This window comes from Lipotes vexillifer, unplaced genomic scaffold, assembly GCF_000442215.2.
Source record: "Lipotes vexillifer unplaced genomic scaffold, Lipotes_vexillifer_v1.1 scaffold1091, whole genome shotgun sequence".
In the NCBI taxonomy this organism is placed as follows: domain Eukaryota; kingdom Metazoa; phylum Chordata; class Mammalia; order Artiodactyla; family Lipotidae; genus Lipotes; species Lipotes vexillifer.
In genome coordinates this window covers 54,656-66,495 of record NW_006773710.1, presented here as the reverse complement: position 1 = coordinate 66,495, position 11,840 = coordinate 54,656, and the positions used below count along the sequence as shown (strand labels likewise).

The 11,840-nt window shown below is 44.4% G+C and overlaps 1 protein-coding gene across 1 annotated transcript in view; it reads left to right on the top strand.

Moving 5' to 3' along the window:
* The first annotated feature begins 8,433 nt into the window (after window positions 1-8,433).
* The window catches only part of LOC103075958 (zinc finger protein 705A-like), a 5,820-nt gene continuing 2,413 nt past the window's right edge, over window positions 8,434-11,840 (top strand). The window contains exons 1-4 of the mRNA XM_007448462.1: window positions 8,434-8,445; window positions 10,334-10,460; window positions 11,189-11,284; window positions 11,776-11,800. Of these exons, the coding sequence (XP_007448524.1) occupies window positions 8,434-8,445; window positions 10,334-10,460; window positions 11,189-11,284; window positions 11,776-11,800 (260 nt within the window). The remainder of the gene's footprint in view (window positions 8,446-10,333; window positions 10,461-11,188; window positions 11,285-11,775; window positions 11,801-11,840) is intronic.

Here is an 11,840-nt window from a genome sequence, read left to right as displayed (position 1 = left end):
GAACCCGTGTCCCCTGCATCGGCAGGCAGACTCCCAACCACTGTGCCACCAGGGAAGCCCTGGCAGGTGGATTCTAAACCACTGCACCACCAGGGAAGCCCCTGGATAATTTTTAAATAATGTTTTGCTCCAAGGCATAAGGTTCCTTGAATATTAATATTCAATTTTTTTTTACCCCAACCTCTCTTATGCTTTAGTCTTTTAATAGTTGCTGCTTTAGTTATTTTTTCTAAGTTATTTTCATTGAGTTGAGTTCTCCTTAAGCCACATCAGTTCATGGTAATAGTTTGGAGAGAATAGCAGGAACTCCTCCTGGCTCAAAGAAATGACTTTAACACAGGACATTTGGAAAGTTTTTGGGACCTGGTATTTATTTTTTTATACTGAGGGACTGCTTTTATTTACAGTTCTCATCCACTCATGACCTTCTTTGATGCCTTCTATTTGGAAGTGTGGACAAAGCACAGTGATACCTAGGTACCTTCCTTCCCACTTACAGGGCTGTTCTGTTTCATGTGCATCGTGGTTCCCTGGATGTCCCTGTATGTCCTTAGAAGGTAAGGTAAAAAAAATTATTTTATGTTTCAATTTAAATCTGCCCTCAAGTCAGAACCTAACGTGATCCCATGGATAGTGCCTTGTTAGTCTTCCTAGATTCTCCTTCCTTGTCCTTGGATTCTCCCGTATGCTCTCAGAAACTCAGCAGGTAAACCGTATTTCTGGAGTAGCTTCTGGCGATTGTGAACCGTCCTAGGTATTGGCTCCCCTTCCCCAGTTACCAGGCCCTTGCATTAATCTGGGGTCTCCCTTTCAGATCTGATTGAGAGTACTGGCCTCCCTGCTGGGTGACTCACAGAGGAAAACAAGAAGCAGCAGTGCCCAGAATCCGGCCATCACGCCGCCCGCCCGCCCACAGGCACTTAAATAGCCTCCAGATCCTCAGTCCCCTCAGCTCACCCTAGAACGTTCCAGTTCCTCATCACAGTGCATGCATACAACGGGCAGAGAGCAAAGCTCGAGAACCGCCCTGGCACTGCTTGTCTCTGTGATGCTGAAGACATTCTCCTTCCTGTGTGTTACAGAGAAGATTCAAATTTCAAGGTATGGACCAGTGTCTGGGGGAGGGGCATCCTCACTATTCTGAAGATCAGGTACCTCAAAGCTTGGGGTAGAGGCAGGTGTTTGAGGGGTGTAGAACATAGGACCCAGTCCAAGTACACTAAAACAGAAACACTGGGACAAGAGCTTAGGGCACAACTGGAGCAGGGCTTCCAACCACTTTCTGGCCTTGTGGTCACGGAGGAGGACAGCAGGGGCCTTGGAGGGGAAACCATGGGCTCGCGTCAGTTTCCGAGGTGTCCCCTGCATCGGCAGGCAGACTCCCAACCACTGTGCCACCAGGGAAGCCCTGGCAGGTGGATTCTAAACCACTGCACCACCAGGGAAGCCCCTGGATAATTTTTAAATAATGTTTTGCTCCAAGGCATAAGGTTCCTTGAATATTAATATTCAATTTTTTTTTACCCCAACCTCTCTTATGCTTTAGTCTTTTAATAGTTGCTGCTTTAGTTATTTTTTCTAAGTTATTTTCATTGAGTTGAGTTCTCCTTAAGCCACATCAGTTCATGGTAATAGTTTGGAGAGAATAGCAGGAACTCCTCCTGGCTCAAAGAAATGACTTTAACACAGGACATTTGGAAAGTTTTTGGGACCTGGTATTTATTTTTTTATACTGAGGGACTGCTTTTATTTACAGTTCTCATCCACTCATGACCTTCTTTGATGCCTTCTATTTGGAAGTGTGGACAAAGCACAGTGATACCTAGGTACCTTCCTTCCCACTTACAGGGCTGTTCTGTTTCATGTGCATCGTGGTTCCCTGGATGTCCCTGTATGTCCTTAGAAGGTAAGGTAAAAAAAATTATTTTATGTTTCAATTTAAATCTGCCCTCAAGTCAGAACCTAACGTGATCCCATGGATAGTGCCTTGTTAGTCTTCCTAGATTCTCCTTCCTTGTCCTTGGATTCTCCCGTATGCTCTCAGAAACTCAGCAGGTAAACCGTATTTCTGGAGTAGCTTCTGGCGATTGTGAACCGTCCTAGGTATTGGCTCCCCTTCCCCAGTTACCAGGCCCTTGCATTAATCTGGGGTCTCCCTTTCAGATCTGATTGAGAGTACTGGCCTCCCTGCTGGGTGACTCACAGAGGAAAACAAGAAGCAGCAGTGCCCAGAATCCGGCCATCACGCCGCCCGCCCGCCCACAGGCACTTAAATAGCCTCCAGATCCTCAGTCCCCTCAGCTCACCCTAGAACGTTCCAGTTCCTCATCACAGTGCATGCATACAACGGGCAGAGAGCAAAGCTCGAGAACCGCCCTGGCACTGCTTGTCTCTGTGATGCTGAAGACATTCTCCTTCCTGTGTGTTACAGAGAAGATTCAAATTTCAAGGTATGGACCAGTGTCTGGGGGAGGGGCATCCTCACTATTCTGAAGATCAGGTACCTCAAAGCTTGGGGTAGAGGCAGGTGTTTGAGGGGTGTAGAACATAGGACCCAGTCCAAGTACACTAAAACAGAAACACTGGGACAAGAGCTTAGGGCACAACTGGAGCAGGGCTTCCAACCACTTTCTGGCCTTGTGGTCACGGAGGAGGACAGCAGGGGCCTTGGAGGGGAAACCATGGGCTCGCGTCAGTTTCCGAGATCAATGTCAGTTTTCTCTCTCTGCAGAGTTTATAAGCTTTGGAAGATGCTAGTTGAACATTCTGCACTATGGACATGTGTACCTGACACCTTACAAGGTGCGTATGGCCTCTATTTGGGAAAATGCTTGAGGGTCTCTGCTGTAAACTGGGCATGGCAGTTCTTACACAAAACCCATGCTGGGCTCCTTGGAGCAGGTATATATGACGGCTCAGTGAGCTTTGGTATTGTCCAGGGGCCCTGAATATCTGTCATTCCACTCCCTGATTCAGGTTGAAGGCGGTTGATTTTTGTCCTTTGATCATCGGAATGCTTGGGTGTTGCAGGGAGAGGCCCCGGTTGTCAGGCATCTCTTCCAGAGACACGTGAGAACAGGGTTCCAGTCACTGAGTGTGGGGCTCTACATGATCTGAAGCATAAAGCCTTCTGAAATCATTCCAGCTTTAATTAAGGAAGCTGGGAAAAGGTGCCCTCACCAAACTGAACTCTAGTTGCATGTTCTATACTTGAGGAAATTCCCGATCACCAAACTTCCCCATTCCTCACAAGTGTGGAACTATACAACTGTGAAATTTCAGAGTCACGGATCTTCAAGGAAAGTCACTTCTCTCCACTGCTTTTCTAACACAACCTTGTCCTGGACCCTCTTCTTACCTTCCAAGGCAGGCAGATGATGAACCTGCCCAGGCTGCAGGCTCTGTGTTTCCTGGAGTTGGTGGACATTCCCCTCATGCCTGACTAGGGGCCCATGATGGCTCTCTCTGAAGTTGATTGACTCCACAGCCTAAAACTGGTGAACTCCTTCTCATCAGGTGGATTCCTGCAGGCAGTAGCCCAGCATCTTCAGAAGCTCAGTATGAGAGTGGGCTCAACAACCAAAGTATTGTCTCAACTAGAAAGGATGGATTCCCTGCTATAACTGGAACTAAAATGTTCCTCCCAGCACTGAAGACTTCCTCTCTGCTTCTAACATCCTCTCTGTTGGCCTTAGAATGCCAGATCCCAAGTCCTGCAGCTCCTGGAAGTCCACACCTCAGGCCAGGAGAGGGAGGATGCCAGGGCTCTTCTGCAGGAGGCGCTGCTCCACTGCGGTCACTTTCAATTCCAGGCCACACTTGCCCACCAGGTGGTGGAATCGACGCCCCCGTGTAACTCAGGCCTATCCTCACCGCCCTAACCTGCACACTGAACCATGAAAGGACATAACTCACATTAAACTGTGGTCAGGGAACAGACTTTTGAGCCAGATACACATGAGCGTGAAATGTAGTTCAACCAATTATATGCTGCGTAGTTTTTGTTAAGTCACGTGAATCCTTTCCAGGTCAGTTTCATGAAAGGAAAAGTGACAATAATAATGGCAAATGAGGGAATTCCCTGGCGGTCCAATGGTTAGGACTCTGCACTCTCACTGCCAAGGGCCCAAGTTCAGTCCCTGGTCTGGGAACTGAGATCCCACAAGCCACGCGTGCCGTGGCCAGAAGAAAAGAAAAAATAATAATAATGGCAAATGAATAAATGGCAAGATTATAAGAATACTCCTGTTACCTAATATGTGATCAATATTGATGACATGTTTGGGTAGAGGGCTTCTTAGATCTTCCGTAAGAGTTATCCATAGACTTTGTTGTCTGTACGTTCTGCTCAGTTTGCTTGGAACCTAAAAAACTCTAAAAAAATAAAGCATTTTTAGAAAAAGAATGAAAGGATATCATCTGTTTTCCTTAATTCCATATATGTGATTTACCTAATTAGTGAGAAAATATTTGAGTAAAAAAGACATGCCTTGGGCTTCCCTGGTGGCGCAGTGGTTGAGAGTCTGCCTGCCCATACAGGGGACACGGGTTCGTGCCCCGGTCTGGGAGGATCCCACATGCCACGGAGCGGCTGGGCCCGTGAGCCATGGCCACTGAGCCTGCGCGTCTGGAGCCTGTGCTCCGCAACGGGAGAGGCCACAGCGGTGAGGGACGCATGTATCGCAAAAAAAAAAAAGGCATGCCTTGATTAGATCTACATTGTCTTGGCATCCAAATTAATCAGGGTGTGTCTTTCGATTTACATGATTGATGAGATTATCAGCTGCTTATAAAGAGGGATTGCCATGAAAAGCTGATTTATCTAGAGAGAGAAAGAAACTCTGAGTTCCTCTGGGTGGTGACCGCATCCTCAATAAAGAGTTGGCTTCTTTGGCTTTTCCATGGGTTTGGGTAAGTAGTAGAGAGAATTTTTGTCAGGAAAGACAGACTCCGTTATTTCAGAAGAGTTTATAATCAGGAAATGATGGTTCACAGGAGTGCAGCCACTTGGGGGCAAGTTTCCTTACTGTGGACATAGAGTTTCTCTGTATTTATAATTCATATGTAGTGGTCAGAGGTGAACTTGCCTAATCTTACCATGTATAGGTAGATTTAGACCACTGGGAAGGCAGAGCATAAATAAATATCTAATGACTAATTAGGTGAATGGCCTCAAGGAGTGGTAGAGTTCTGTGTTAATTAGGGCAGAGGGGAAGGGAAAGGTTTAAGTTGGTTGGAGTTTAGTGAAAGTCTCCTGCTAGTTGAGATTTAAACTGATGCTGACATAAATTGTGTATGGGTGGGAAGTTTGTGTGTGTGGATTGGGTGGAAGTGAAGGTTGATACCAGTCCCCAGTGTAGAGATAGTAGCAGTATGTGTGTGGGCTCAGCCAGGTCATGCACACATCAATGCCAGGATGTCTGGTGGAGCCGTTAACTAAGACTGAAGACTAGAGGAGGAGTGATTTTTGTATTTGGAGGGCAGAGGTGTTGTCCTGAGAAATATTTCGTTTTAGGTGTATGTAAGTTTGCAAGGAGAGATGACAGCGCAGAAATGGAATCCAGACAAGAAGCTGGTCATTTTCAACAGAGAGATAGCAGTAGAAGAAGTGAGGGCAAGTGAATAAGTGTGTGCGAGGAGAGCAGGAGCTCCCGTTGAGTCTTGCGACACTCCAGCAGGACCGAGGAATTCCTTGCAGAGGACGGGTAACAGAGTAGATTGAAGACAGGAGAATGAGGTTTCAGTTTAGGCTAGGAAAAAGTTCCAGAAAGGACGTCAAGTTTCAACTTTTGTTTTCAAGGAAGAATCTATATGTGGGGAGATACTTGGTGATATTAGCAATATGTATGCATGAGGTAATCATTGAGGGTCTTTGCAAGTCAAGGGAGAGGAGTACATGAGGGGCTGACGGCTGTACTTCCAGCTTGATGGTGAAGGGAGGATAGGTGGGCAGGGACTTGAGAAAAAATAGGTTCAGAGGAGATTTTTGCTTCAAGTAAAAAGAGACATAATGAGCTTAACTGATGAGGGGACTGATGGACGGGTTTCCGGTAAAGGGGAACAAGAAAACAGGAGAGAAAGGAGTTCAGCTGGAGACTCTAGACTTAGCTAGAGGCAGCATGACCCGTCAATTTGAAGGGAGAAAAGGAGTAACCCAGGGGTAGGAATGTAGGAATATCTGTAGCTATCATGATGGTAAAGCGAGTTACTTTGTCGCATCATGTAATCCGTCTGTGTTATGAACTGAATTGTGTGCCCCCAAAAGTCAAATATTGAAGCCATCCTCAGACCTCAGAGTGTGATGGTATTTGGAGATTAGGCCTTAAAAGTGGTGATTAAGTTAAAATGAGGTTCTTAGGGTGGGCCCTAATCCAATTTGGCTGGCGCCTTTGCAAGAAGAGGAGATTATGGCACAGACATGTCCAGTGGGAAGACACAGGGAGAAAACAGTCATCCGGAAGCTAAGATGGGCGGCCTCGGAAGAGACCAACCCTGGCTTCACTTCGATTTCGGACTTAGAGCCTCCAGAATTGTGAGAAAATAAATTTGCTTAAGCCACCCGGTCTGTGATACTTTGTTACAGCAGCCTTAGCAAACTAATACAATATGTGTCGTAGGAAATAACCTCATCTTTTGAAATGTGAAGAGTGTGTAGATTCAAAAGGCATGGTGACAATTTGAAATATTTATGGAGCAAATATTTGAAATATTTCTGTTTTACTTTGCCAAACATAGTAGAGTTGCCAGATATATTTGAAAACAACTAGGAGTAGGTGATTCTGTGTTTAGACAGGGGTCAACTTAATAGTAGTGTGTGTCGGATGCAGTCATGGAAAAGGCAGGTACAAGGAGTCACCTGCTATTGGGATTTTGATGGGGAAATCCGGTTAATAGTCCAAGGGACATAGAAAATGTTCTGGTCTTGGTAAGTGCCTGTTGAAGTGAGTAAGTGTGGATTAAACTGAGCAGGAAAAATGTAGAGAGATGTAGCTTGATGTTTGAGAAGTGAAATAAGTACATTGGGGGTCCCCACGTGGCAGAGGACCTGAGTTTGGGGTATCAGAAGGCAGAGAGGTTGTAGTTACAGGTTGGGGCTCCTGATTAATGTCAGAGGAGATATTCCAGGTAAAACCTGGATGTGATGTGTATTGAGTAAGGAATAGGAGCATAGGAGACAGGCAGAACAAAATTAAAATTATAGATGCGTCATTTCTAGCTGTGACTTTGTTATACGACTAACTTTTTGGACCTCTTCTGTGTGTGTCATTTGTTATATTGGTAAACAAACTAATAAAATCGCCAGGTTTATTTGAACGCCTAAATGAGTGAATATACGTAAATATCCAAGCACTAAGTCATGTTTGATACAAACTTTTTTCTTTTTCTGGACCTCAGGTACAAATGGGTGAGTTAATCCTACTTTTGTTGATGATGCATTATCATCATTTTCCCATGAAATATATTTAGTTATTGGTATTTCAGGGGAGAATTTACACTTTATAAATGCTTTCTCTGTGTGTCTCTTGCACACATTTGTGTGTATATATATATATATATATATATATATATATATATATGCATGTACACATACATGTGTTTGTGTATAATGAAATGCGGGGATATTGCAGCTAATGAAGATTAATGCAGAACATGATTTCAAGGATTTCAGCTACCCCTTTACTAAGATAATCAGCTGGAGTTAGCCCAGCCATCCTTGACACAGAGGGTTGAGACAGTCCACGACCGGAACACTAGGACTCGTGTACCCTTGCTTCCTTCTGGAGCAGCGGATGTTAAGGACGAGACCGGAAGGGTGGGTGCCACGGTTCCTCCAAGTGGAATAAGTCCTTAAGTTAACTCCCTCATAAAACAGACTTTTAGTTGATTGACTTCCAGGTCCGTGGGCGTCAGATCCAACAGAGTTAAGGGAGCACTGCCATGAATGCTGGGGGACCCCTGCCAGTGTGTAAGTCAGAATAATGAAATCTGAGAACTCCCAGTGTTTACCTGCAGGTGGGAACCAAAATCTACGTGCACCGTGGGTGAGGGGTCACTGGTTTGGAGTCAGGGAGAGAACTGAATAACTCTGGGTACCACAGGCTAATTAACATATGAAGCTCAATACTTTCCATGTTCTTGTCTGTAAGTTATTTGTATTTCTACTTTTTAAATTAACAGCCACAGTTAAAGTCTTCTTACTTTTGCCCCTGGGAGAGGAGTAGAGGCCTCTGTGTGTTTCCAGTAGAGTGTGCACTGCATGTTTGTTGGTTAGACTGGGCGTCACACCCAGGTGAAGGTTTGGGGCTTCATGAAGGTGTGCACAGCCCTGGAGTCTCACGGCTTCTTCTCCATCCTCAGCTCTGCCTGCTTAGTGCTTGGACTGTCTGTGAGTGAAAACCCAGAGAAAGACTGCTCGCAGCTGAGTTACTGACAATGCAGCCATTGGTGAGTAAGCAGTGCCTCTTTCTGCTGGAATTGCACACACTGCTGCTGACAGCAGATGAGCAGGTTTCTCTTACTTGCATGGATGTTCTAAGTGCAGTCAAGAAACATCCAGGGATCTGAGCTCCAGTGAAATTTCCCCAGGACTCTGGGATGGTTGTCATGGGTCAAGAACTTCTTAATAACTAGTATCCTTCCTAACATCACACTCTTATTCCAGCCTCCGCTAAGCTTGTGTATTTACAGAAGAGGTGAGAGAAGTTTTCTTTCTCTAATCTGTCCACGGTCTCATTGGGGAATAATTCACTCGTTAATCATGTTAGTGGCTGTCGTGGTCTAAGGTTGTGGTGAATAGAGAGGAGGGAAGAGGAGAGCATTACAGTCCAATAGGGAGGCCGAGGTCTCATCAGCTGGGTTCAGTCAGTCCTGTCTTCACAGGTCCTGGGTGTGGGCTGTGAGCTGTGAAGGGAGCACGAGAGAAGCTGAGGCCAAAGGAGGCATGAGGGATCATTCATTTATTTTTTTCCAATTTTAAAGTTTTGATATAATATATTTGCTCTTTTAGGAACTTCTTAAAAAGAAAATTAACCCTCTTTTTCATTTTTGGTAACGGGAATTAATGTATAGGGAGTATTATTTCCTTAATTGTGGCTCCATATTGAGGAGGAATAGAGTAAAATTTAAGACCCTGTGGAAAGTTTTAAAGAACTAGATAGACCAAAACCAGTCAAGAGGCTTCTGTTATCCTTTAGCAGAGAGACAAGCTAAAGAAAGGCGACAGTAAGGACTGGTGTTTGAGGTCCCATAAAACATTGAGAGTGGGGGTCCTCCCACCAGAGGGACGGGTCAGGCTGGGTCTGTCCTTCAGCACAGCCACCCCAGAGTCCCCCTGGCTTGTGCTGCTGGACCATCTGACCTCATACCTTCTTATGAACGCCCAAGTTCTGTAGAGTTCAGCGAGACCATGCCTGTTGATACCAAGTCCTGTATGAAACTTGTTCATTTCTGAATAATGCTGGAGACGGTTTCAAGGTTCTCGGACATTTTAATAAGTAATAGACTAAGGCTTGTATTTAATACATGTTTACTTAGGTAGGGAGAACTTCATTAGTTCATTGGATCTTTCAATACTCATAACAGGTTATTAAACCATTTAATAGATGAGTCTGAAGTTCATTTAGGGGAATGATACAACTACAGTTATGGTTTAAAAGTGGCAAATCAGGGCTTCCCTGGTGGCGCAGTGGTTGAGAGTCCGCCTGCCGATGCGGGGGACGCGGGTTCGTGCCCCAGTCCGGGAGGGTCCCACGTGCCGCTGGGCCCATGGGCCGTGGCCACTGGGCCTGCGCGTCCGGAGCCTGTGCCACAGCGGTGAGAGGCCCGCGTACCGCAAAAAAGCAAAACAACACACACACAAAAAACTGATACCCTTATACCTTATTGGGTATTTAACTTCAAAAAAAAAAAAAAAAAAAAAAAAGGTGGCAAATCATAGTTATCGTTTGCCTTGGATGTGTCAATGACTTATTGGAAATTAATCAAGAAGAGTTTTATGAATTTTCAAATGCAGCTTTTAATCACATGTCTGAACTCACAATTACCTGTTTTTTGGGAAGGTTTCCAGGTTTTTTTTTTATTACACCACACTTGGTGTGATTATTCCTTTATAATAAAGTTTTATTAATTCAGACTGTGTATATCTCTGTGATATATTGAAAAGCAGATGCCAGCTCGGCACTGAGAATGAACTGATGGGAACCCCAAACTCAGTTTGATCTTTCTGTACACCCAGCTTCTCCATCCACCCCTTTCCTCAGTGCTGCCACATCAATCCTCCTGCTCTGGACATTAGTAGGGGCTGCTCTGTCTGAACCACAATATCCATGTTTAGGAATCAGTGACGTTTGAAGATGTAGCAATCAGCTTCACCCAGGAAGAGTGGGCCCTGCTGGACACATCCCAGAGAAAGCTGTTCAGAGACGTGATGCTGGAGAACATCAGTCATCTGGTCTCCGTGGGTGAGTCTGTCAACATTTATGTATGTATGCAGGTAGGTAGGTAAGTAGGTTGGTAGGTAGGTAGGTAGATAGGTAGGTATTCATTGATTCAGTCAATAAGTATCTAGAACAGCTTCTGCATACTCGCTCCACTCCCTGTCCTGATTCTTTCATAGACCTTATAACTACATGAGAGAAAGTTGTTTAATATATTACTTACATCTAGTCTGTCACCCCACTAAAATGTAGTCTTGACCACAATTTAATGTCTTTCTTGCTACTCAATCTCTAACACTCAAAACAGACCCAGGAACTCAATGAATGTTTTTGAATGCATAAATAAATTGAGTAAATATTTTCTAAATATTCTGCTCTAGTCACTATGCTGAGGCTTGACAGCAGACTAGAGAAAATAGCAAAACCTTGATTATTCTCGTGGAACTTATGTTTACTGGCGTCTGTTTGAAGATAATATTCAACCGACTGTGGAGACATTTAATTTCTCCATTTTTTAAAAGACTGAGGATTCTGTGTTCTGTCTTCGGACTTGGCCATGGACATCAGCATCCAGAGGTCTTCACTACTTTGGTCACATGATCTGTACTTCAGTGTTGCCTCTGCTCATGGTGTTGTTGCCTGGGCTGAACTTCAGGGGTCTCCTTGTTCTTCCTCAGTAGCATGTCCTGAGCTTGATGATAATGCCCTTTTATTAGCACAGAACTCAAAATCCACCTTTTTTCCATGAACAGGGTATCAGCATTGCAAATCAGATGTGATTTTCCAGTTGGACCAAGGTGAAGAGCTGTGGATTGAAGGAAGAGGATTTTTCCAAAGCCACAGTCCAGGTATGCAGCAGCAGCCTGTACTTCAGTATGAGGAGGTGCCTAGTCAGTGAGTGATTATGTACTTAGAAACATCAACTGAAGATTTTGTTAAGTGAGTGAGGTTTTCTAAAACGTAGGTGAACGACATTGGGGCAAAATTCTTTAGATGTTATTATTCCTTACATATTTCAGTCACATTCATGTGTACTCCTGCCATTATCTTTTTTTGGCTTTAGGGAAAGTTAAACTTTCACATAATAACTCTTGTTCTCATCCTCCCCTTTGAAGGTTTTCCCTCTCTCTACCCAACAGCTCATCTCCATTTTAATATTTTCATATTTCAGTCCTGATAATCTTTACTAATTGTCAATGCCCTATAATGTGTTTCTGTTTCCTAGAGTATTCCCTATTGAAGTACCAATTTTTGAAACATACTCATAAAGGTCTTGGAGCTTTTCAACATTTTCATTCCCCTAATGGCATTCTAATTTTTTTTTTTCCAATTATTTTAGGCAGGGAAAGTGCCCTTAAAGAAATGTTAGCCACACAGCATATCAGCAGGGAAGACACCACTTAA